Below are 26,016 nucleotides of genomic sequence, written 5' to 3'. Positions count from 1 at the left end.
TTCCAAGGTTCTCAAGGGGCCCTACCCCCACCTTCTCCTGGCTCCCATCCCTGGGAGCTCTGTAGTTGCAGCCGGCAAGAGCTCCCTGGGCCCTGGATGCTGTGACCCCCCCCCATTATATTGTCCTCCCACCCACCATCTCTGAGGGCCTAGGAGCAACAGCACTTTGTCCTCTGCAAGGGTCAGCATGGGATTGAGAGCCAGCATCTACCGCCTCTCAGCTCCTCGCTGGGCCAGAGGGGACATATCCGCCTCAGGCGGCCAGGAGGTCAGGCTGTCCCTCTGGGCAAAGCCAGGCCATCCTCCTCCAGGATCAGCTCAGCGCGCACTGGCAGATGCAGGGACAGCAGAGGCAGGCGACATTGGATACACAAGCTTCTCTTCCCCGAGCTCCCAAGGCACGCTGTGGGTTTCTGGGTTATGATGTGGCATTTCCTCTGCTGTCGCCAACATCCCCAGGTGCTTTCTGTCAAATTATTTATGTCTCCTCATTCATTCAGCAAGTATTTACCGAAAACTACCAGGTCACACAGATGCTGCGTAAACACAGGTGAACAAAAAGACGGCCCCTGACCTCACGGAGTGTAAGGTCTAGTGGGGAAACCAGACACTGAGCAAATAAGCCACAAAGGAACATAATGGCCCCTGTGATCAGCGGAGAAGACGGAAAGAATGAGAGGCTGTCAGGACAAATAACAAAGTAGCCGGGAGGAACTGATTTCATGGGAGTGGTCAGGGAAGGCTTCCCTGAAGAGGTAACATAGTGGCTCTGAGCAGAAGAAAAACAAGGAGCCAGGTAACCAAGAGCCAGGGGAAGAGCATTCCAGGAGCAGTGAGAACCTTGAGCAAAGGCCCAGAAGCCGGAACGAGCAGGGTCCATTTGAGGAATGGCAGGAACACAGGTAGCCAGAGCTTCTGAGTAAGGGGGATGGGGCTACCAGATAAAGAGCAGATAAGGTGGGCGGGAGGCCTTGTGCCCCCCAGGCAGGAATATGAATTTGACCCAACAGTACTGGGGAGCCACGGAGAGATTTAAGCGAAAGAGTGATGACCAATGTGCTATACCCCAGTGGCAGTGTGGGGGTGGCTGGAGAGGCCGTTGGTCCTCCAGAATTTCCATGTGTTCTTCCCCTACCCGCGCCACCCCAAAACTGAGTGAAAACTGTGTGCTTGCTGGGCACATGCAGCTGAAGGCAAGCCTGGTGCCCTTCATAACCACACGGCCGTCCCACCTCCTGCGCCCGTGGAGAAATTCTGAGCTGGCCGCTGCGGCTCCCCGTCTGCTCTGGGGAGGGCAGGGTCGGCACACCCTCCCCATTGCTCTCCAATGAGCTCCAGCAAGGCGAGGTTTGTAGAGCCTGCAGGGGATGGTCCCCTGAGGGTCCCTTCCTGCCACCCCCCTCCGCAGGTGTGGACGACCCCCACCAGCACGGGCGAGGTGTTGCCCTAGCCGACTTCAACCGCGATGGCAAAGTGGACATCGTCTACGGCAACTGGAACGGCCCTCACCGGCTCTACCTGCAGACGGGCGCCCGTGGGAAGGGCCGCTTTCGGGTAAGCAGGGACCTCCCCCCTCCGCCAGCCCCTCCCAGCCCCCAGCATGGGCGAGTGGCCCTGGCATGCCCTGGGGGTGCGGCCTTGCCTGTGCCTCCCACCAGGCTGAGAAGGGGCTTGTGGCCCTGCAGGGCCTGGAAGCTCGGGACAGCCCCAGCGAAGGGGGGGGAAGGTGACGCACCCAGCCTGGGCTTCTGTACTGTCACTAGTGCCCAAGGCAAAAAGAGCCCCTGGGACAGCAGGGACAGCAGTTTCCCACGGTGCACAAGAACAGGGCCCTGAAGGCTCTGGCCTTCATTCCTGCATTGGCAGCGTTTTTCCAGGTGGCTCCTGGAAAACCTGATCTTTTCAAGTTTAAGTCCTGGGTGAGGGTGCAGTGGGGAAGAGAGGGACGGGGGAGGTTGAGGCTACGGAGCTCCCAACAGCTGCCCCCTAAGGACAAATGGCAGGTGGTGGTCAAAATGACCTCCAGCCTCGCTGTGTGTCCCCTCCTGAGCTGTCAATAGACTGCAATGCCAAGAATTCTACAAAGGGGCTGTTGGGCGGCAGGATTAGAGGTGCCCCCCCCCCAATGAGCTAGAGTTTGGAGCTTTCTCAGGGAGCTCTCCTAGGAAGGTTGAAACTGATCTCAGCAAGTCCGGATGGTTCTGGAGGTACCTAGGTCTCGCCAAAATCCCCTGCGGGAGCGAGAATTTGCCTGATGCTTGAGGGTCCAGGGGAGTCTCTGGAAACCTTCTGTCTGCGTCACCACCACAAGCTTCCTCCCTTGCAGGCAGCCTGCTGGGGTTGCTCGGGCCCAGCTGCTCCCCCACTTGAGACCCAGGCTCTCTGTGTGAGAAGGAGACGTGCCCTGAACTCAGGCAGTTGATCCTGGGGTCCTGGATGATTTTCATCTTTATTCGGCTTTTTGTTATTTTTAAGATTGATTGATTTATTTTAGAGAGAGAGCGCGCACACGAGTTGGGGGAGGGGCAGAGGGACAGAATCCTCAAGCAGACTCCCCACTGAGCATGGAGCGGGACATGGAGCTCAACGTGGGGCTCGATCCCACGACCCATGAGATCACGACCTGAGCCAAAACCAAGAGTCAGATGCTCGACCAACTAAGCCACCCAGGTGCCCCCAGCTTTTTGTCCTAACAAAGGTTAGGGAGATGATTTACTCCCCAGGACATGTGACAGTGTCTGGGACATTCTTGGTTGTTACAAATGGGAGATGGGTGCAACTGGCGTCTAGTGGGTAGAGGCCAGGGACGCTGCTAAATGTCCTATCCTGCACAGGACAGCCCCCCAGCAAGGAATGATCCAGGCCCAGACATCAGTTGAGGAACGCGGCCAGGCCTTCTGGTGCCCCTCCCCGAGCTCACAGGAGCGATAATAATGGTAATAGACGCCCCGTTTATCAGGTGCCTTCCATGTGCCAGGAACTGTGCTAAGCGCTTTACGTCTATTGTCTCGGAAGCCCGGGCGTCCAGTGGGGCAACCCCAAGGGAGCTCTGGAGGTTTCCATTTTTATAGGATCGATAGAATAATGATGAGTTAGAGATCCTGAAGTCTCTTTTCCTCCAGCTCTTAGGGCCCTGCTCAGCCCGCCCTGGCCAATTGGCCAGGCTCTTAATCAGCCTCATTACTGCGCTGATGGGGACAACCCCCCTCCCGGCCTCCCCAGAACAGGCAGCTCTCCGGCTGCCCCAGGCTGGCTCATTCCTGCAGCTGATGGGGCGGGGCAGTGAGAGGCCAAGGAGCAGGGCCAGGCCAGTGGGCAGAGGGGCACTTCCAGAAACAAAAACTGTCCCTTCCCAACCCTTTCCATGTGGGCCCTGAGATTTAGACAGGCTGCTAGAATCTTTAAGGGACAAAACCATCTGTGATGGATACTCTTAAAATCAAAAGGTTGCTCTCCACACCGCTTCTTCTATTTCAAAGCAAGTCCCACACCTGGGACCCTTTGCCGGGTCCACCAAGGCTGTGTCAGCGCTTTGAGGTCCAAGCTGGGCTCTCCTGGGCTTAAGGTCTCCCCGTGAACCAGGGACAGGTGTGTCTGAGCCTGCAAACCCCCAAAGCAAGTGTCTCAAAAAAAATCAAAAGACTTCCAAGAAAAAAACACAAGCTGACAGCGGAAACACAGCTAGAAGCCACCTCTGCTGCCTTCATGGGACTAAGTGCGTGAGCAAGGCCAGGACAGATGCTGGGGACCTGTTTCGTGCCCAGTGCTTGCCAAGCATTTTACATGCGGTGCCCACGGCCTGAGCCACTATCCCCCACGTTACTGATGGAAAGAGACCTGAGAGGTTGATAACTTGCCTAAGATCACACAGCTAGTCGGCAGAGAAGCCTGGATCAAACGCACAGCACTTTCCAGGGCCCCCCACCCCCCACCCCCCACTTCTGACTCTCCTGCAGAGGAGGAAGGGCATAGCATCTTGAGAAAGAAGCCCCAGCTACCGCCCCATCATTAGCTGTGACCACGGGGGATTCCCCCCTCCCTCCTGCAGGACGTGATCCCCTTACCTGTAAAATGGGAATGCTAATGTCTGCCCTGCCTCAAGTGCCTGATGGGAGGGCTGAGTGTGACCCTGACCAGGGAACAGCCAGGTGCTTCGCTGGTGTGAATTGGACTATCCCTCTCACCTCCTTGTCCTCCAACAAGCAATCTGTGTGGTCATGGGTGCAGCCACCACAGGTCCCTTCCAGGGAAGGTAAGAAAGGAGGTATTGGGTCGGTGTCTTTTCTCTTGGGTTGCACCCACACACATAGTGTCACCCCCCCCACACACACCTCTGTCTGCTGACCTGCACCCTCTCCCCTGCCAGGACATCGCCTCGCCCAAGTTCTCCATGCCGTCCCCTGTCCGCACAGTCATCGCCGCCGACTTTGACAATGACCAGGAGCTGGAGATCTTCTTCAACAACTTTGCCCACCGCAGCTCCTCAGCCAACCGGCTCTTCCGGTAGGTGCTTCAGGCTGGCCAGTGGCCTCTCACTCTTGTGGGCTAGGAGTCAGGGAGGAAGGTGGAGGACTCAGATGGGAGTTCCCAGGACTGAGGTGCAGGAAGGTCCCCTGACGAGGGGAAGGAGGGATTAAGCAAGAGGCTGTGGAATGGAGGGCAGATCCTGGGCAGGAAGCCAGCCTCATGCTGTTGCGGGGGAAATGGGCAGAGGGACATGGCCCAAAGTGTGCCCAGAAGCCAAGCTCTACAGGAGAGAAATCCACACTACCACAAAAAGGAGCTACAGAGTCAAATCTGCTTGGGTGCGCCTGGGGTAAGCAAACAGGCAGGTTTACTGGCTGCAGGACTTCTCAGAGCCTTTAACATGACCATGAGTGTTTTTACTTTCTGAAAGGTAGATGGAGTATTCCAAATAGATTTGACCACAGGACACCTCTTTCAAAGATTTTCCTCTTGGGACTGGTGCTCTGCAAAACATCACTTGGGAAATGCTGGATAAGACGATTAATAGTAGACAAGGAAAAGGGAGTGACAGATGGAAGGAATCTGCAAGCCCCTGCATCTGGGGAGGAAATGTTGGATGATCGGAGGCAATACTTCTCTAAGAGGGGCCGGGGACCATCGGCATCAGAATCACCGCAAGTGCTTGTTTGAAGTACAGAAGCCCACCCAGTTCTCCTGAGTCAGCATCTCCAGGGGCGAGGCCAGGAATCTCTATTTTTAACAAGTGCACTGGGCATCAGGGGATTCTTGTCACTCTAAAGCTTGAGAACTGCTATTGGGGAACCTCAGGACCCATGTGGCCTGAGACAACACTGTTCCTGGCCTAGAACATGCTACTGGGGCTCAGGAGCCAGTGGGGAGAGGAGGCAGGTGGAGCAGGGGGCCTTGGATTCAGGAAATGGGCCAGATCACCTGCTCAGCTCCCCGGGGCCCGCATCCCCTACCCTGGGGGCGGGGGGACAACTATTAATAAAAGGCAAGAGCTGTGACTAAGCATGTTTTAAAATATAATTATTAACAAAGCATCAATCCTGACTGGATGTAATCACCCCCCGAAGGCACTAGATTTACTAATTAGGTGCCTTGCAAAAAGCTTATTCACAACTTCCAGATTAATTGCGGAAGATCAATTGCTCGTTAACAGAGACACTGCTTTCCTTCTCTGGCTAATAAAGTGTCACTCGCCAGGGCCCCTGAGCACGAGGGAGTCCAGTGCTCTCCTCGCTCTGGCCATAGAACCCAGGCACTTCCCCTGTCCGCCTGCCCACCTGGCTCTGTCACACCCCCCAGCCTCCCTCTGGCCACCCCAAGGGCGGGCTAGCCTGGGGCTGCCATGGACGAGGACAGGGTCACCCCATAGTGGCCCCACGCCACAGCAGTGAGAGCCACTTCCGAGGTACGTGGCTGTGCTCCAAGTCCCAGTGGCAGATGGCTGGGTCCCAAGCACGCAGCCCAGAGTGCGAGAGGCTACAGTGGGGGCTGCCGTTCCGCGGGCAGCTCTGCAAGTTTGGCCCCAACCTGTCCCCGTCGCTGAATGGAACATGGCAGTCCCCTTGTAGGAGACACTGGGGACTCAAAGCCTCTGTGGGCTTGAGTCTGAGATACTGCAGTAAAGAGCAGGGTAACCAGGGAGTTCATCACCCAAACCAGATGCTTAGTGAGTGCAAGGGGTCCTGTTAATGGCAGGACAGCAGGCAAACAGGGACTCTCCAAGGCAAGCCAGGATATGGATGGTCACACTGCTGACANCAGCCAGGATACCGATGGTCACACTGCTGACATTGAAACATGCCTCTGATCTGTGCTGTCTCTTCACCCCTATGCCGCTCCCCATCTCTGGCTCTGAAGGGGATTGTGTCCCCGGCTAGTCCTGCAGAGCAAGGGGTTGAAACTGCAAATCTGGCCACACTCCTCTTCCACTTGAAACCTTTCCGAAGCCGACTGCCCCCCCCCACACACACACACGCTTTGCCCCCAGCCTCGTCGCCCTCCACATCCCCGTTTACAGCTGAGCTCCAGACACCACCAGCTTTGTTGGGTTCTGAGCTACACCAGGCCTGGACCCTCAGACTGCCCACCCCCTCTGCCCCTTGCTCCTCCCTCTTCCTCTGAGTGACCACACTCATCTTCCGGTCCCAGCTTAGTTGCCCCTTCCTCCAGGAAGCCCGGGTGGGCTTGCCCAGCTCCGCCCTCCCCTCAGCCCCTCTCCCTGTTGGCCTCTCCCAGACTCCCTGCTGTCACGGCCCCTGGCTCTGTCCTTCCTGATGCACACCACAGCTGCAGGCCGCCACGCGGTAGACGGCACGCGGAAATCCCTGCAGAAGAATGTGTTCGGCAAATTCATCGATGCAGTGGAACTGCTGGGCTTTACCTTTAGGAACCCTTCACGGCACTGTCGCCTGAACCAAGCGATGTCTCTGCCCAGCTGTGGCAGAGTCTGCAGGACACAGGGGGTCAAAGGGACATGGTTGTTGGCAGGCTGAGGCACACGTACCTCTACCAGGTATGCACACGCCCGTGTGCAACCAGGCACACCACCCTCCACCCAGACCACACACGTGGGTGTGCTCGGCACAGATGCCCCAGGTGGACAGAGGGTTCTCCCAGGGCCGCTGCTCGGCTCTGCACACCCCCTGCATTTCCGTTCGCTCTCTGCCCCCCAGCCACCCCAGGCTCCTGCTCAGGGGACCCCTGCCCCATCCTGAAGTCACTGGCCACATCTCAGCTCGCAGGTGACTCTCTGTGACTCGGGCAGACAAGAGCCGCCCGCGGTGTCGCCAGGCGAGTGATCAGACCCCTCCCAGCCCCCTGGCTGCCCCAGCATTGCTCCACACATCCAGGCCAGAGGACCCAAGGCCGTGAGAATGTAATGAGTGAGGAAAATCGGAGGAAAGCTCACCACCTTCATCAGCATTCAGCTCAGGGTGGGGAAAGAGCAGGACATTCACAGTAGGCTTTTCTGAAGCAGATTACCGTGATTCAGAGCTTAAAATAGACAGAGCCCCTGCAGCCCAAAGGGACCCCTTTCTGCCCTCTTGGCCACTGGATTTCATCCACGCCACCCACGGACACGCGCTCGGAGCTTCCTGCGACCCACGCACTGTGCTGATGCTGTGGGAAATGTGAGAATGAGGAACGCATGGTCCCAGCCTGCAGAGAGCTCCCAGTCTAACTGGGGCGACAGATGCATTCATTCAGCTTTATCACAAGGCGGAAAGTGATCGAGGCCGAGCAGGAGGATGCTGCTTCCAGCACGACATCAGGGAGGGCTTAGCGGAAGCGGCATCTGACTGGTTCGAATCCTGGGTACACCCAGAGCTCAGAAGCCCAGGGCCACTTGAAGGAAAGGGAAGGTCAGTTGAAGGTAGCTGCATCCCTGCCCCTTCTCCATCCATCAACTGCCCTTCCCCAGGCTGTCTATAATTCATCCATTAGAGAAAGAAAAATCAATATTTACCAACGTAAATTAAAACCCAGGAAGGGAACAGGCAGCGTGTAGGCAGGCTCTGTGAGCAGAGAGTAGCTCTGCAGGCGTCCAGGTGGTGGCCGGTGCACGGTGGGGCCCGGGGCTGCTCCAGGGACAGAGCCTGAAGCGAGTGGGCCTCTGGGTTCAGGGGGCCCGCGGGCGCCTCGCCAGCATGTTACTCATCCGGGAACGACCTGTCTCTTCTCCTGCAGCGTCGTCCGCAGGGAACATGGCGACCCCCTCATCGAGGAGCTCAATCCTGGTGACGCCTTGGAGCCTGAGGGCCGGGGCACAGGTGAGGGCACCCGGGGGCTTAGGCCCGCACTCCTCTGTCTCAGCTCTCCCCACGCATGGGATGAGGGCAAGAGGGGGATGGGGCAGCCAGCCCCACTGCGCAGGACCCCTCCTTCCCTGCCATGCTGGAGGCTGACACCCTAAGGCAGGGTGAGCCCCCGGGAGCCCCAGGCTGGAAGCAGAGGAGACGATGACCATTTCTCCAGCATCAGGGCGGGGGCAGGGCTCTGGAAATCCGTGGGTGGTAGCTGCTCTGGTGGCGGGTGGGGATGGAAAAGAGAGGCTGCAGGTCCTGCAGTCCGAGCCCTCCCCTCTTGGCATTCAGCCTGGTGGCAGAGAAAGAGCACTGGATCTAGAGTCCCAAGCCCTGGTCCCGCCGTGCCTCACCTGTGGTCTTGGAAGAGGTGCTTCATCTGCTGGGTCTAGTTCTTTTTTTTTTTCTTTTTTTTTTTTTTAAAAAGATTTTATTTATTTATTTGACAGAGATAGAGACAGCCAGCGAGAGAGGGAACACAAGCAGGGGGAGTGGGAGAGGAAGAAGCAGGCCTCTAGCGGAGGAGCCTGATGTGGGGCTCGATCCCGTAACGCCGGGATCACGCCCTGAGCCAAAGGCAGATGCCTAACCACTGTGCCACCCAGGCGCCCCTGCTGGGTCTAGTTCTGCCCATGCGCAGAAGGGGTAAGGACATCTGCCCTCCTCACCTCTCTGTGTTGTAGTGAGGACCGAAAGGAGACCATGAATGTGCGAACACGACATATTGACAAAAACTGCAAAGACAAAGGGCACATATAATAGAAAGATCAGGAAGAAGTCCTCATGGTCTGAGCGATTTGCACCCACTCTCTCAGTGCAGAAGTTCAGGGAAAGGAAAGGCAGCCCCCCTTCATGATTTCCTGGCATGAGCGGGCTGTGGGAAAGCAGAGGAGAGGGGCTTCCCCGCTGGCTTCCTGCTCCAGCGTTGTGCTCTCGGCCTCCCCCCTCCCCGGGGGCACGTGCACCACGACGCGGCCATGGTCGGGAGCCCCTCTCCCTGTCGGGTCTCCTGGCCGATGGCCAGAGTGAAATCTGCGTTGTTGCAGGGGGTGTGGTGACAGACTTCGACGGAGACGGGATGCTGGACCTCATCTTGTCCCACGGGGAGTCCATGGCTCAGCCGCTGTCTGTCTTCCGGGGGAACCAGGTGTGCATGGACCCCGGGACCCATGGAGCCCGGCCCTGTGTGCTCCCCTGGGTCTAAGGTGGACGAGGGCGGAGGCGCCGGGATGCTTGCTTGCCCAGCGTGGTGGGAAATGGAAACCCAGGGAATAGACTGCAGGCACTCAGTAAGACTCCAAGAAGGGCTGCCGGTGGGAGAGGCCCCTCTGCCTGCCCCAGGCACTGCTCCCAAAACTGTTTTCCCAGGGCCTCTCTTTCCAAACTTCAGCCAGTCTGCCTTGTTCGCCTTCTTCCTCTCTTCCTTCTCTTCCTCTTCCTCCCTCCCCGCTCCTCCTGCCACCCCCCATACTCACCTGCCTTCCTCCCTCCCTGCAGGGATTCAGCAACAACTGGCTGCGAGTGGTGCCTCGGACCCAGTTCGGGGCCTTTGCCAGGGGAGCTAAGGTTGTGCTCTACACCAAGAAGAGTGGGGCCCACCTGAGGATTATCGACGGGGGCTCGGGCTACCTGTGTGAGATGGAGCCTGTGGCACACTTCGGCTTAGGTGAGTCAAGGCCGGGGGCAGGGCGGGCAATGAGCTGTTGCACCTGGACGGTGGGTTCCTGAAAATGCGTCCTGAAGCACGCTCCGTAACAGACGACTCGCAGCCCCAGCAGCTGCCGGGTGCACGGTACTTCCAGGTCTGGTAACAGCCATGGCAGACACCAGCCACGCACGCAACCCGGCTCCGAAATGAACCTGAGCCCCAGTGGGAGGTTTCCATACCCCGCCCCTCGCAGGGGCCCTCGCTGCGTTCTCCGTTGAATTCATTCACCTGGGGGTCAGAGGACTTAATCCTCCTCCTGTCCAAGACCGGGGCCCTGTTCCAACATTGGCCTGTACCGGACTTGCCCAAACCAGCTCTTTTCCTGGCCTCTTGGAGCCAGCTTGGTGATTAGAGCCTCGCCAAACCCCTGGTGCCTTCCCTGAGCTAAAAGGCTTAGAGAAGCCACGCGTTCTCCACGGTGCGATCACCCTCAGGGGGTGAAAATTGGTTCCTGTGTGGAGGAGGGGAAGCAAGAAAATCGTACTCTCTGTTTATACGTATAAAGGCACAGATATACGGACAGCACATAAGGAGCTGTCCAGTGTATCTGTAGTGTGCACGAGCTGTCACCACGCACCTATCAGAACAGCTAAAAACAAGACAGTGATAACACCAGATGCGGGCGAGGATGTGGAGAAACTCGCTCTCCGCCCCCCCGAGCATCATTGGTAGGACTGCGACATGGTACGGGAATTCTGCACAGTCATTTGGCGGCTTCTTTAAAAGGAAAAAACCGAACACACAACTACTATAAGACCCAGCAGTCGCAGCCCCGAGTATTCATCCCCGATGAATGAAAACTTCTGTCCACATAAAAATCTATACAAGATTATTCACAGTAGCTTGATCTGCAGCTGCCCAGACTACAAGCACCCGGGATGGGCCCCGTAGGAGATCGCCAGGTCAGCAAACGTTGTCCGTCCACACCACGGAATATTACTCAGCAATAAAAAGGAGAGAACTATTGATACACATAGCAACTTGAATAGCTCTCAAGGGCATCATGGGGAGTGGGGAAAAAAGGCCCATCTCATAAAGTCATATACTGTTGATTCCATTTATATAATATTCTCGAAATGATAAAATTACAGAGACAGAAAATAGAGCAGTGGTTGCCAGGGGTGGGTTTGACCATAAAGGGACAGCCTGAGGGAGCTCTGGGGTGGTGGAGCAGCCCTGTATCTTTATTGTGGTGGAGGTTGCACAAATCCACACGTGATAAAATGACATAAAACCACACACACACACACGTGCGCGCACATGGCACCGATGTCGCTTTCCCGGGTTTGGTATCGTGCTATAGGGACATCAGCTCTAACCATTGAGGGAAACTGGGGGAAAGGTACACAGGGCCTTTCTGTGCTATCTTTGCAACTTCCTGTGAATCTAGAATTATTTCAACATCAAATGTTTTTAAAGAAATGCATTGGGGAGGAAATTGGCGGGGGGAGTCTAAAAAGGCTCCTTGAGAGGAGGGGCAATCCTGGAAAAAGTGTGGAGGAGCCAAGAGTGACTTTACTAAAGCACAATGGTTAAGAAAGCATTTGAGTCAATACACCTGCACTCAAAGTCAGACACCCTCCCCATGTGTCAGCACCTCATGGGGAGATGTAATATTAACGTTAGGCAATATGGTCTGAAGTTAATATACGTGTGTATGTTAATATTATACACACATCATACAGGCAAAGGAAACAATGGAAAGAAAATGCGGGCAGTAGTAACAGTGATTCCGAGTGGCTGCATTGACATAGTAATTCTCAGTTGTTCCAGGTGGCACTTTGCTCCTATTACGTCATTTCATGCTCATGACCCCCCTGTGAGATGGGCATTACTTATCCCCATTCTACAGATGGGAAAGCTGAAGATCGTAGCAGTTAAGAAACCTGCCAAGGTCACATGATAGATGGGTGGCAGAGCTGACATGCAAGTCCAGACCTGCCCGACTATGTGATTTTTATTTGCTTCCGTACGTTGTGTGTGTGTTCCAACTTTTATACGAACGCATAATATTCATGCATCTGAAAAAGAAGCATAAATGTTTAGGGGACCTGGTTATACGAGCATGTTCTCGGGCTGTTTCGCACTGGATGGATCGGCTGGCTGTTAAAGCATTTGTCACTGATGCTCAGCTGGCCAAGTACAAGATGACTTTTGAAGACACATCCTCTCTCACGAAACAGCAGTAGCCGACTGTCATCGAGCACTCAGTGGGTGCCAGGCGCTGGGCGACAGGCTCTGCACAAGATACCTCACGCGGTTCTTACCACAGTGCGATAAATCATAACCCCATTACACAGGTCAGAGCTCTGAGGCCCAGGCTAAGTAACCTGACCCGAGTCCTACCTCCAGAAAGTAGACAGGGCTAGATTTGGACCCTGACTCCTTGGTCACGACTGACCACTGTAACCTGAGGGCTTGACCTCCCCTGGCTGCTCTGTGCGGAGCCAGCCAAGTCCTCCTGCTCTGCCTCTGTCTTCCTGGACATCCATGTCCCCTCAGTTACGAAGCGACCCATGTGAGGCCATCCAATCACCAGGGTCACTGCCGTGGTGTCCTAGGTGGGATGTCTATCCAGGTGTCTGGCTGGACATCACCTCCCACCCCATTTTACAGGTAAGGAAATTGAGGCTCCACATAGCAACGTAAGGACAGACTGGAGCTGAGGTTCTCCTGCCTCACATCCCGTGGATGGCCTGTGCTATTTTAAGACATGTTTATGGGCCTCACTGGGTCTCCTCTCTGGCCAGAATCTGCCCCTGCCAGGAAAACAGACGTGCTTTTCAATGGGCAGCCTCGGCCAGGTCGTTTGGTGGGATTGCAGGGACCCGAGAGCCCCCGTGCCCCTCCACAGCCGCCTGCCTCCCATACTCAGGGTTGGAGATGCTGCACCGGTGGGGGAGCCCCTCCTGGCTGCCAATCCTTGCTATTTGGCAGGGCCGGGGGATTTGTTCTGGCTCTGAACTCTGGCTCAAACTGCTCCACGGGTTCCCTTGTAGGCTCCTCTCCGTTGCCAGGATCCACTCCCAGAGAGACACTGAAGGAAGGCTGCTCTTGGGGACTGGTCCCTGTGGGTCAGCCCTGGGCCTGGCAGTGGGAGTCCTGGAGGCAGCTGAGCAGGCAGCAGGGCCAGGGGCGGGGACACAGCCAGGAGCAGGTGGGCTCCATCCCCGCAGCTCCAAGACCCCCAATCCAGGAGGGTCTCCTTCATGGACCCAGCATAGCACAAGCCTTCCTGATTGACGGAGGGGCCAGCAATGGGGTGGGAAGAGAAGGAGCCAAGAGGGAAGGCCAGATAGAAGGAAGAGTTGAGGAAAGAGAGAGGTGGGGCACCCAGGCAGACAGACAGGGAGCTAGGGAAACCAAAAGATGCAGAGAGATGTGGGAAAGAGACAGATGAAACAGAAAAGAAATACTCCCTGCCCTCCAGGCTCACGGTCCAGTGAAAAAGGCAGATGGACACAGGGATTCTGGGGCAAGGCAGATCTGGATGTCCTGTGACACTGGCCCAGGGGCTGTACGAGGACCAGCACAGGAGAAATAGTTCTGCTTCCCAAGGACACGGGCCTAGTCCGAGGTCTAGCCGGGTGGTGGGAATTTAGGAGGTATGGAGGGTGACGGAAGAGAGCACCCCAGGGGCTAGCCTGGCTTGAACAAATGCCCAAAGACGGGAGTGTTCGGTGTGCCCACACAACCGAATGATCTGATAAGAGCAGAACCTAGAGAGGGAGGCCAAAGCCAAACCGGGGGGCTGGGGGGGCAGAGCCAAGAGCCAGGCTGGAGGGGGACAGGCAGATCAGACGGGGGTCTGCAGCCCCGCTGGGCAAGCCAAAGCCAGGCTATGCTGTGCTGGGGCAGGGCCGCCAGGAGCCCGGGAGCCGCCGGCAGGGCTGATGTCCTGCACCAGGAGCCCTGCGGGGAGACCGGTGCTTGCACATGTTCTTAGAAGGATTTAATGGTTTTCCTGATTGTAAGAACGGTGTTTGTTGATTATAGGACAATTAGAAATCACAACATCATTAAAAAGAAAGGAAAAAGAACCCATAATCTCACCATTATCTTTTGAATATTAAGTGAAGAGTAAACATTTCTCCCTCCACCCTCTCCCAGTACCGTCTGATTCATTTCGTCAGCACTGATTCACTGAGCACCAGCTACGTGCCGAACACTGACGAGACACAGATCCTTGCCGCGAGCGATCTTACGTTCTAGCGGAAATAGCAGAAACATACAATAGATAATAAACATAATACCTAGGTAAATGTATAAAATGTTAGAAGATGTTAAGTGCTATGAAAAAAGGCAATGCAGAACAGGGTGAGGGGATCAGGAATGTGGAGGGGGTGGGGAGCAGTCTTCAGTATGCTGGTGGGGGTGGCCTGCTCCCACATCCATGCTCCGTGATATGCTTTCATTACATGCAACAGGCCTGGGAGTATAGTCACAGATAAATACTCCTTGGGGGATTTTTTTTCAACAAATATACTCTTCCTATGATTTCCAAACTTGCTTTTTTCCCCCCTCAACAATATAACGTGGACATCATGCCAAGTGCGCGCCCGTCCTTTGTTTCCCTTCAGTGCTGCGCGGTATTTCACCGTGGGAGGGCACTCGGCATTTATGGAGCAAGTCTCCTACGGATGGGTAGTTCGATGCTTTCTGGTTCTGAGCAGTTTGTTTTGTGGAGCTCAGGGTGAGAAGGCGTGAGTCCAGAACACGAATGCAAGAAAGGCCTGCCTTGTTGTTCTGAATGACTAAGCCACAGATAGGGGGCCCCCCCCCCGGCTGTGCCAGGAGCAGGGGGGGGTGATCTGGAGGGAAGACGACCCAAGGAAGCCCCCCTTCCAGCACTCACAGCGCTCCCACTCACCCCAGCTGACCTTGTCCCTTCCTCCCTTTGTGACTTCGAGGCGAGATGCGGCAAGGGTGCTGGACAGGGACACAGATGTGGTTGTGCACGTGTGTCCCACAGCAGCCTGCCTCCTCAGCCCGTGTGTGTTCTGCTCATCTCTGCACTGAGCCACAGTCAGGGACTAGCTTCTCCGCCCCTCGTGTGTTCTCCGACTCCCAAAGTCTGGGCTGCCTCGCACCATGCAATAAAAACTCAGGGACCTCACCGGATGGATGTTTCATTCTCTGGGGTTCACAGAGGGCCCACTCAGCTTCACCCTGTAGAACCGTCCCTCCTGGGGCAGCATCAGCTACCACCCTACTCCCCACCCTGGCTCCGTGGAGCCCCTGGCCTCGTTCCACCCCGCCTCTGCACCCAGCCCTGGCCTTTCCCTGCTCCTTCTGGTGCAGATGGCCAGCTGGGCTCATCAACAAGCATTTCTGCTCACGGCCTTTGTGGAGGGCCCCACCGCACCCTGCTTGCTCGGAACCCACCTCCCAGCCTGCGCGCACCCACCCTCCGTATCCCACACCCTGCCTCTCCAGTTCCCGCTCTGCAGAGGGCTGAGGCCGCTCAACCAACCCCAGAAAGTGAGAACAAGCACCCACAATCTACTGGCCCCTAGCAGCCCCCACAGGGGCTCCCCCCTGGCCAGCCCGCCCCAAGCGTTGACGGCACCCCTGCCACACACACACCACTTTCCTTGCAGCTGATTGTGTGCGAGTGACAGAGCTGCCTCCGAGCCTGCTGGTGCTCATTTAGGGAAGGCACATTCAGTGGCCCACATAAAAATTGCTTTATTAAAGTGCAAAAATATTCCACCAACTGTATTCCCACCATCTGTTTTGCTGGTGATTCTTCTGAAAAGCGCAATTCTCTGTGCCTCCTTGGCCTTTGTCCTTTAAAAGCTGCGGGAGGTGACTCCCTGCTGCTCTTGACCTCCCAGCTGTGCTGGTTAACGGGGCCTCCTCCGCTCACAGCCCCACTCCCTGACTCACAGCCCTGGCAGACAGACGGCTTCAACACTGCCCTTGCACAGTGCCTGGAATGACCTGAGACATCTGGGGACTTGAGAGGGAACAGCCAAGCCTGGGGACAGGAGCCTGGGCTCCAGTCCTAGCTCAGACACCTGCAACTCGCTCCACCCTGCCAATATCTACACCTGGAGAGTGGGGCTAGAACGCCCACCTCGCAGGGTAGTCGGAGGATTCAGATCAGCCTCACACACGAAGGCGCCAAAGCCCAGTCTCCTCCCGTTCCCCCCGCCGCCCGCCGCCTAATACATACTCACATGCTCTGCTTCCCCGTCCCTCTTCGAACTTCTCCCTGATCTTCAAATACACATGACCTTTTCATACCTCTGTACGGTGCCATGCCATCTGCCTGGACTGCTCCTTCCTTCCCTTCTCTGCCTCACAAACTCCTACTCGTCCTGCAGCACCCAAATCGGAAGACTTTAACGCCCGCCTCTCCCACCAAGCGGCACCCATGCTACGGCTCCATGTTCCCAGTTTATTACAATCACTGTGTTCATTGCCCCCACGGGATGCAGCTCCTACAGGCTGGGGCCTGGGTTCATCTCCTTGCTGCTAAATCCCAGATCCCCGCACGATGCTTGGCCGGTAGTGGGGCTGGGCATGGGGGTGAAGCGAGCAGATTACAGGCGAAGCAGATACGGGCTTTGGGGTCAGATGTCCCTCGCTGGGCAACCACGAGCCATTTACATCACCTTCCCAGGTCTGAGCCCCTTTATCTCTAAAATGGAAATTCAGAATCTAGTACTTTCCCCATGGTGCTGCCAAGAGGATCCAGTGCTAACCCTGAGATCAGCTGCCACAGTTTGGGGTACTTATTCCCCAGTGTTATTGCTGGCAAATGAAGGTGCTTTGGGAACTACAGGGTTCCCCCCATGTCTAAGAGATGATGGAGGTGGGGGTGCTAAGGGGACAATCGGCCAGGCCAGGGCTCACATTGCAAAGAAGGACGGTCCTCCCCAGGAGTGCTAGAGCTCTAGGCCACACACCCATCTTACAGATGAAGAGAGTAAGGCCCCAGAGAGGGTGCCCAAGTCAGCAAAACAATCAGCAGCCGAGGAGGAAGTTCCACTGAGGTGTGTTCTCCTGGGCTTACTGGTCTCATAGCCCCGGCCCCTCCCTGGGTATGCAGGGCGGGGGAAGCAGGACTCAGAGCGACAGGCTGCAAACCCAGAATGTAAATGTGTGATTGTCTATGAATATTCGGTGACTCTTCGGAGTTATTTGTGGCACTTAAGTCAGGCTGGAAAATGTGTTCGTGTAGCTGTTCTCTTGGCTTAGGTGAGAAACATGTGCTATCCTTTGTCTCCTTTTTTTAATGGAAAAATGTTTACTTTTTATATATGCCACTTAATTTGGGCACTGTACAACCTACAAATGCCAAGTGTCTTTAACTTCAAGCGACTATTTCAAAACACAGAAAAAAACCTACAGCTGATACCCCCCAATCCCATGTCCACCCCCCTCCTCCAAAAGGAATTGTTACAGAAGGAGGGAGTAGGGGAAGAGAGGTTTATGAGAAATACTTTCTGGCTTCTGGGTCTGCTCCGGGAGCCTCTCCCAGGTGCCGCTGCCCCACCGTGCCCACGGAGGCAGGGGCAGCTCACCTTTGACGCTGGTCCCCGCCCTCATTCACATAGAGCAGGGCAGCAGCAAGGCAAAGGGGAGGCCATTGCAGGAAGGATCCAGGCGCGGGGCAAGGTGCAGCTTTCTCTGGAAGGCCCTGAGCAGCGTGCTAGGACCCCGGGAGGAAGGTGCCCCAGGACGCTCCATGCCAGGCTGTCTCAGCCCCCGCCCCAGCCGGGGCCTCTGCACGGAGGAGTTTACACATTCGTTCCCCTTAAAGTCTAGTTGTGGCTGCCAACCCTTTCCTAAAATGCAGGAATCTCTTTTATACATAAAAATGTGTCACCGGGTACCCTCCGCCCCCATAGTAGCTATCCTGGTAAAATCCACTGGTGGACAACGAGGGCCCAGAGCTGCTAGAAATTCTGCAGCCTCTTCGGTTCCCCTTGATTTTCTGAGTATCTGCATACATTAAGGGGAAAGGAGCACATACACGTGGGTGACGTATTGTTGATTCAGCCCACGAGCGGTGCCTGAGGGCATGACTGGATTTGTGGGCCCCTGAGCACCAGGCCCACATCTGTCATCCCTGGTGGGTGATAACCAGGGGCTGCACCCTCTCTCCTACCTGGGCTGAGCACTGCCCTCTTTTCCAGGTGACCTATTAGGACAAGAGCCTCTCCCTACAGGTGAGGCCCAGCCCCCTCCTCCTGCCCATCCCAGTTCATCACCATTAGCCTGTCCTTGCCGCAGTGACAGCCCGGATGCCTTAAGCAGGGGGCTGGGGCCTGCTCTGACACCACCTAAACCCCCGACAGATCTTTCCAAGCTGCTTTCCACCACTGAGGTAACACGTTGCTTTAAGGATGTGTGCGGATGGATTCTCCGTGAATATTCTCTGAGCCTCACCCTGAGCTTCTGTGAACGTCGCAGCTTCGTAGAATGGTGCTTCTCCTGGGCCTTCCACCGTCCCATTCTTTATCACCTCGGCTTTTATTTGGAGCTCAGTTCAAGTGCCTTCTCCCCAAGAGCCTGTCCCCAATCACCCTGACTAGAAAGGGCCCCCAACCAACCCCCAGTTCCTCTTTACCCTCTTGCCCTACTTTTGTTTTCTTCACAGAGCTTGTCAATATCTGACATTATTTTTCTGTTCCTCTTCTTACCTGTCTATCCCCACCAGAGTGGGGGCCCCCCAAGAGCAGGCACATTCCCAATGGCACAAGAAAGCATGGCCCCTGGCAGGCTATGCCTATAAATATAAATACATAAATATAGTGACGTGCCCAAGATTACACAGCAAGTCGGCGGCAGAGCTGGAGTTTGGCCCCAGGTCCCCCAGATGCCCGGCCCTCACCATGTTCTTTCCAACATAGCAGGCAAGTGGTCCAGCCAAGATCTGAACCCAGGACTGCAAAGTCAACCTGCTTACCACCAGGCTTTACCTTCTCCCCTAAAACACCTTCATGCTGATTGGCCTATCCACTGGAACGTAAGTTCTAGAGCTGCGCCATGTGTGGCTTTGGAAATGTAAATTAATTAAATAGAATTTAAAGTTCAGTTCTATGTTCTGTCCCACAGGGAAGGATGAAGCCAGCAGTGTGGAGGTGACGTGGCCAGACGGCAAGATGGCGAGCCGGGGTGTGGCCAGTGAGGAGATGAACTCGGTGCTGGAGATCCCCTACCCCCGGGATGAGGACAGACTTGAGGACCCAGGCCCCTTGGAGGTGAGCGAGGGTGTCCGGGCCTCAGAGCCACAAAAGCAGGCCCCACCCACAGCGCCATGGGCTGCAGCTGGACTCCCCGGAATTTGCAGACTTTGCCCCTAGAATGGTGGAAATTTCGGCAAAGGGCAGGCTTCAGAGTGATCCCTCCACTTGCAGTTTAGGTCGGGCTTTGTAGTTGAAGAGGGGCAGGTTCTGTTAGGCGTCCCGGCTCAGGCACACGGATCCCATGGGAGCAGAATGAGCAGGCATCCGAATGAATGTGCTCCCATCCTTCCCCCAGCCCACTAGTCTCAGTGCAAGGGAAGGAGTCCTGGCAGGGAGGGGCTGCCCCCAGGCGCAGAGCGACGAGCACCCCTCATTCTGGGGTCAAGGTGACAGCGCTCTGTGGCTGTGATTAGGAGGGAAACCGAGATGGGATCTTCTCTGCTCACTCGTGTCTCTGCTTCTGCCCACCCTGCAGTGCGGCCAAGGATTCTCCCAGCAGGAAAATGGCCATTGCATGGGTGAGTTGCTCGCGGGTACCAGGGGAGGGGGAAGAGGCCAGACTCTCCCTGGGGAATGTCAGCCTGAGCCCTGGCAAAGCTCAGATTGCAGACCAGAGGAGAAAGGTGGGGGAGGGAAATGCGCTGTTTGTCCCTGGGGCTCCAGATGCCAAGACAACTGCCATGTGACTCACCAAGTTGGGAGTGATGTTAGCGGCCAGCAGGCTGAGTCACTGCCGTTCTGGGAACTGAGAGTGCTTCCTGCCATGAACACAGGGAGAGCGGGCATGGGGAGGAGACACAGAGCACGTACAGTGCTCGAGGGGAGGCCTGGCTACAGGCCGCCACGGTGGCTACGTGCACGTGCGTATTCTGCGGACAGCTGGCAGCTGCGGCTTGGCCAGCCAGTAGGGCAGCAGGCACAGGGGCTGGTGGACAAGGACAGGCATCGCCAGGGGCATTGGAGCAAACCAGGCTGTGGAGTGTGGTCACAGAACAGAAGGGACTTTTTAGCCTCGTGCAGCACTGGGGGGCAGGTAGCTGCCACTCCCCTAGGATGGCAGCTCTGTGAGGGCCGGGGGACCTTCGGAAAGTCCTCCAAGGCCTGGAGTGGCAGCCAGGAGGCCCAGCCTCTAAAAGACCCTCAGCCCAATACCTTCCATGAAAGTGACCAGCAGGGAGGGCTCAGGTCAAGGATGCCTCCCGCCTCTAGACCCTCAGGCAGCACTCTTCCCGAGTCCACTGTGCACGTGCTCCCGAGTCCCAGGCCAGCAGGTTTGCTCCTGAGATTCATGAGTAGACAAGACAGACACCAGCCCTGCCCTCCCGGAGCCTAGAGCCAGTGGGAGAGGCACATGGGTAAACAGCGATGACCGCGTGGTGTGAGCAGGGCTGGGGTGGAGAGGGGAGGACGTGGGAGCCCAAAGGCGGGGCCTACACCAGCTAGGGAGGGTCAGGGAAGGTGCCCCAGAGAAAACAAGGTCTAAGCTGAGACCTGGGGGTGATGGGGAGTTTTCCAGGCAGGGAGAGGGAAGAAAGTGTTTGGGTGGAAGGCGCCACGTGGGCAAAGGGCCACCAGTAAGAAAGTGGAGGATGACAGCTGTGAGGGTGGCCTGGGAGGAAAGGAGTCCCCTCCACTCTCCGTGTCCCTGCCCTGGCTACTCTACACAGACTGTGCGTGTACACAGAAATTCCAGCGTCTGCATGAGCACCGGCGGGACCCTGTGAGGTCACTCTCCGGGCCACCTCTTCCTTCTTGTCACCCAGCGGATGTTTATGAGCCCATGCGGGGTGCTGGCGGTGCAGGCCAAGGACCTGCCCGCAGCCACGTTTGCTCGAACGAGGGGAACCACAAACGTGTGACCTGGCAGCCAGATGAGATGGGCTAAGAACGCTTTAAGCAAGGTGTCTCTGGAGAGTGTTCTAGATGGAGTGGTCAGGGAGAAGACCTTTGAGTTGAAACCTGAAGGACGAGAAGGTCCAGCCCCAGAAAGAGCTGAGGGAAGAGCAGGAGCAAAGAGCATGAGGCAGGAACAAGGCTTGGCATGTGAAAGGAATGGGAAGGAGGCTGGCGTCCCTGGAGACGGTGGCGGAGCCAGGCGCTAAGTCAGGGAGGGTCTCCAGGTGTCCGGGTTTTGTTCCTAGGGCCCTTTGCAGTTAAGCAGGAGGGTGGCATGTGTGATTCACATTTTCAGATCAGCCTGACTGCTGAATTGCAGATTAGACTGGAGGGAAGTGTGGAAGCCAGGGTGCTGGTCCGGAGGTGGCTGAGGACGTCTGGGCAACAGGTGGTACAGGCTGGGATGGGCTGTGGCAGAGCAGGAGCCGGACTGACAGAGGGGTCCTATGGGGGCAGGACGGCAGGGTCTGTTGCAAAATTGCCTACGGAAGTAAAGGAAAAGGAAGAACTGGGCGTTGCTCCTGTCTGTGCTCGAGCAGTGAGTGGGTGACAGTGGTGTGACTGACTTAGGTGAGATGCGGTTGGGGCGGAAGAAGTTTGAGGGCTGGGGGAGTTAGAGTTCCATTTTGGGCCTACTGAACGTAAGATGCATGTTAGATTCACAAGTCTGGAGCCCCAGGGACAGGTTGGGGCTGGAGATAGAAATCTGGAATCATCCACGTATGAAGGGACCACCTACTAAAGTGTGGTAGCTAGAAGATCCAGGACCAAACCTGACACCCCCAACATGTAAAGGTCAAGAAGAGAACGAACCAGCCAAAAGGACTAAAGTTGAGGAAGTTGAGGCCTGGAGAGAAGGACATGCCCGAGGTCACAGAGTAGGTGGGGCCACAGAGCCTGAGCAAGGACCCACTGCCCCACACCTCCCTGGTGAGTGACTCCCCTCACCTTTCAGACACCAATGAATGCATCCAGTTCCCCTTCGTGTGCCCTCGAGACAAACCCGTGTGTGTCAACACGTATGGAAGTTATAGGTGCCGGACCAACAAGAGGTGCAGTCGGGGCTACGAGCCCAACGAGGACGGCACGGCCTGTGTGGGTGAGTAGGCCCCGCCACAGCCCAGGAGGACATGAGGAAGTTGTCTTCCACTGGGGAGCTCTGGGGAGGCCCCCGATCAAGGTCCCCATCCCCTGACTTCTCCTGGCTGGCTGGAGTCTCCTCAGACCCCCGCTGGGTCTCCAGGGAAGACCATGACAGAGGTTCGGAGCAGGCCCACCACTACCCCCACCATCTGAAGGGTCCCTGGGGTGCTGTGTCCTGGCCAGAGGCAACTGTTCTTATTTCTCCCCTTCTCACATGTGCTAAAACAAAATGTTCCTACCTTAAGGTCAGCCCATCTTTTCCGAGCAGGGATAGAAAGTAGCTCTACTACTCATCTTTGTCTGAATTTCTGAACTGGTATTTGTCTTCTTCTCCCAAATGCTTCCCCCCACCCCCATCCCACCCCAACCCCCTTTCTCTTTTCCCCATTTGCTCTCTCTCTCTCTCTCCCATCTTTTTTGCAGCTCAAGTGGCCTTTTTAGGTGGGTATCCTTCTGCTGCCTTTAGAATCTCTGAGCCTCTCTCTTGGGCCTCATATCTTTCTCTAGGCCTTGGACTTTGCCTTCAGTTATATGCACTTTAAATCCCATCAATAAAGAAAAAAAAAAGAAAAAAACTAATAACCTTTGTGGAAAACTAAATCTCTCCCGCTGCCTGTCTCTCTATCCACGCCCAGTAGATTCTGCCATGCGTGCTCCCTCTGAATGGACCGCAGGGGTGGCCATCTTTGAAAAGGGAAGTTTGGGAGATACTGATATTTATGTAATCTTAGCTATTTGTAAAGCCTTTCTTTGCATGTTTTCTGAGGAAAACAAAAAAGGAAAGCTTCCCCTCCTACCCCATCTACCTTCCCTCAGTTCTTCAGAAGGATCACGATAGTCCTGTCTTTTCTGGATTCTCCAGTGTCACAAGCACCCTATTTTGCCCTTAACAAAGATGGCTCCAGGGCGGTCGCTTGCTCAGTTGATTCACTCGTGTATCATGTGCCTGCTGGTTTGGCCTGTGCTGTTTCTGCTCTGTGCGCCCTGACTTCCCGTGGTAGAGAAAGCCTTATTGGAGTTGGTGCTTATGATGGGAGGGGAAAGGGTGATCTTTTGGGACTCTTGATAAAAATGTTAAAGTTTGAATTTGCTAAGTCTTCCAGCCTCTTTCTGGAGAAATTATGCCAATAAACTCTCTGTTGGATATTAGTGCCTAGCTGGTGAAAACAAAAATGTGTCTGGGGCAAGTAGATGCTGGTTGGAATGTTGAATTAGCAGTAGCCCTTCCATCGTGGGGCGCTTGGAAAGCAAATCATGAGACAGGGAAAGTGTCTGCCCTGAGCATGGGCAATGGTTTAGGTATGTACACTAATCTTCACTCTTGGGGGGGCTGCAGTTTGGACAAGGCAAGGCATGTAGGATGAGCAAGGGGCAATTGAGGAGGGAATAGTCTGGCCTTTTACCTGGAGGAAGTCGCTTTTCTACACTGGGCCTCAGTTTCCCTAATCTAAATAGCAAGAGATTTGGTCTGGTATATCCCTAAAGCCCTTTCCTTTCTAAGACCCTTCAGTGTTTGGCTGGACACAGACACAGTGAGTCTCAAGTTACCCTGATTTCTAGAAAGAATCTGGCAAATTGGTCTTCCCTGCAATATGCTTAGAAACCTGGAAGCTTCTGTAGCCAGAGCACCCTTTGGGAATGATGTAACACCATAGAATAGTCTCACAAGCAGCACTGGTGGTGAAGGCTTGTTATAAATCACAGATCTATTCTTCGTGGGGAAAAAAAGTTGCCCCAAGATACAATAAAATCACACTTAAGAATGCAGCAAGCATTTTAAAAACATATTTTAAAAAAACCTACCATCTTCTAATATAATAATAATACTCCCAATAAATCACAAAATATGAATTCCTCATAGCTAGTACTATTTTTACACTCAGAATAGGAGCTTAAATGAAAAGTCTTAAAATAAAAACAGCTACATTTTCACAAGTAAGCATATAACAACTTAAAAACTGCTCCACTTCTGGAAAGCCCACTCTTGTGTGTTCACATAGATTTAAAGGTGTGGATGGGCCCCGGAGATGAGGCTCAGAGAGACGAAGTGATCTGCCTGAGGTCACAGGGCCAGCTGCTCCCCAGGCAAAGCTAGAGCCCTTTCCTACCACGCCGTCTTGTCAGGGGGTAACAGACAGGGCTGTCACTGTTCACACTATTCCCTAGTCATTCTGGAAGCTGCTGCCTTTTTTGAAATGAACAAGTAGATCTAAGATAGTAAGATAAGTTAAACCCAAAACCCACAGAGGCAGCAGTTCCAAATGTAATGGTAAATGACAAGATAACAGTGTCCATCGACAGACCGCACACAACAGCGTGAGAATAAGGGACAGGACAGCTAGTAAGACAGCCTGCCAAGGACATCAGAAAATGCAGGATGGCAGCAAACTTCAGAGGATACCTTCCAAAGTAATAACCATGAATTCTCGCACACCGGGTTTCTTGTAACAGGGTATGTATGTGTCAATTTACCCTACTTGGTGGTGGGGCCAGATGAGTTACCAAGAGGAGTTCCAAATTCCCCCAGCTGTCAAGAGCACAGCTACAAATCCCAACTCCAGGGTAAGAAGGGTTACTTTGGATGTGATTCAGTCATTCAACAAATATTAGTTGAGTGCCAGGTACTAAGCTAGGCTCAGGGCACACAATGGTAAGTAGAGATGACATGGTTACTGTCCCCACACCGTCTTTCTCGAGCCAGATGGAAGAGCCCAGTGCATGGCATGAAAGTAGGACTCACAGGGGCTTTCTGAAAAATCTAGCTAAATTCTTGGGTTGCTACACCAGAAAGCAAGCTCTTTGCATTCGTTCACTCATTCAAATATTCATTCAGCAAGCACTCATTTAGAACCTCCTGTGTGACAAGCACCGGGTCCCTTCCACGAGAAAAGTGACAAGGTCCAATGAGGGGGGTCACGTCTCTTGCCCCCTCAAGATGCTTGTGTTGAAAGAAATACAAGGCTAAAAGATACAGAGGCCAGGCAGGTACTGACCCAACTCAGTGTTACCTGCCCCCAAATAATAGAGCCTCCCCAGGGGGCCAGGAATCCAGGCTTCTGAGCCAAGTGCCCCCAGTCCAGTACATTTGCTGGTCTGTGCCGAACTGGCCCCAGAGCCAGCCCCAAGCTAGCTGGGCACAGGATCACCATCCTTCTTTCTTCCAACTCCCCTTCCTCTGATGTCTGCAGGGGTTACACCCTTGCCTTCCCCTTCTGAGCACAGATAATTCAGTCCTTTCTTTGTCCCTTAGCCCCACTCAGGCTCCTGACATCATCCTTGCCTTATACTGGACTTGAGTTTATAAAAAAATTGCAAATGGCTCCAGGGCTGACAAGTGGCACAGGCCTACAGGGGATCTCACGAACAGAGGAGCTGTGCCCCATCTGGGGCAGCCCTGGCTCACTCTAGTAATAATAATAGTACCATTTTTATTCTGCCCGAGAACACTCCTCTCTCCAGGAATGTACCCCTTAACATGGGAAGAATAGCCACGTTCAGTGAGCTTGACATGTCTGGGCCAGATCTAAGCTCTTTAGAAGTATCAGCCCGTGTAATCCTCACAACAGTCCCGAGAGGAAATTGCTGTAATGATCCCAGTTTTACAGAGAAGCTAAGTGGCTTGTCCGGCTCACACAGCTGGGACAAACAGGAAGGACTCCATCAGGGTGGTCTGGCCCCCAGCCTGAGCTCTTAACATGGACGCTTCCTTCCCATGGCGGGGGGGGGCTAGCCAGTGACACAAAAGCCACCATCTCTCTGTGCTGCCCAG

At 55.0% G+C, this 26,016-nt stretch overlaps 1 protein-coding gene across 1 annotated transcript in view; it reads left to right on the top strand.

The window, feature by feature from the left end:
• The window catches only part of CRTAC1 (cartilage acidic protein 1), a 144,118-nt gene extending 121,168 nt beyond the window's left edge, over positions 1–22,950 (top strand). The window contains exons 7-15 of the mRNA XM_011221980.3: positions 1,409–1,554; positions 4,367–4,503; positions 8,185–8,267; positions 9,347–9,447; positions 9,798–9,966; positions 19,078–19,223; positions 19,684–19,726; positions 22,060–22,203; positions 22,671–22,950. Coding sequence (XP_011220282.2) covers positions 1,409–1,554; positions 4,367–4,503; positions 8,185–8,267; positions 9,347–9,447; positions 9,798–9,966; positions 19,078–19,223; positions 19,684–19,726; positions 22,060–22,203; positions 22,671–22,789 — 1,088 coding nt within the window. The 3' untranslated portion in view covers positions 22,790–22,950. The remainder of the gene's footprint in view (positions 1–1,408; positions 1,555–4,366; positions 4,504–8,184; positions 8,268–9,346; positions 9,448–9,797; positions 9,967–19,077; positions 19,224–19,683; positions 19,727–22,059; positions 22,204–22,670) is intronic.
• The last annotated feature ends 3,066 nt before the right edge of the window (positions 22,951–26,016 follow it).

This window comes from Ailuropoda melanoleuca, chromosome 6 (genome assembly GCF_002007445.2).
Source record: "Ailuropoda melanoleuca isolate Jingjing chromosome 6, ASM200744v2, whole genome shotgun sequence".
Lineage (NCBI taxonomy): Eukaryota > Metazoa > Chordata > Mammalia > Carnivora > Ursidae > Ailuropoda > Ailuropoda melanoleuca.
The sequence above is the reverse complement of the archived record's forward strand: the minus strand, read 5'-3'. Positions and strand labels throughout refer to the sequence as shown.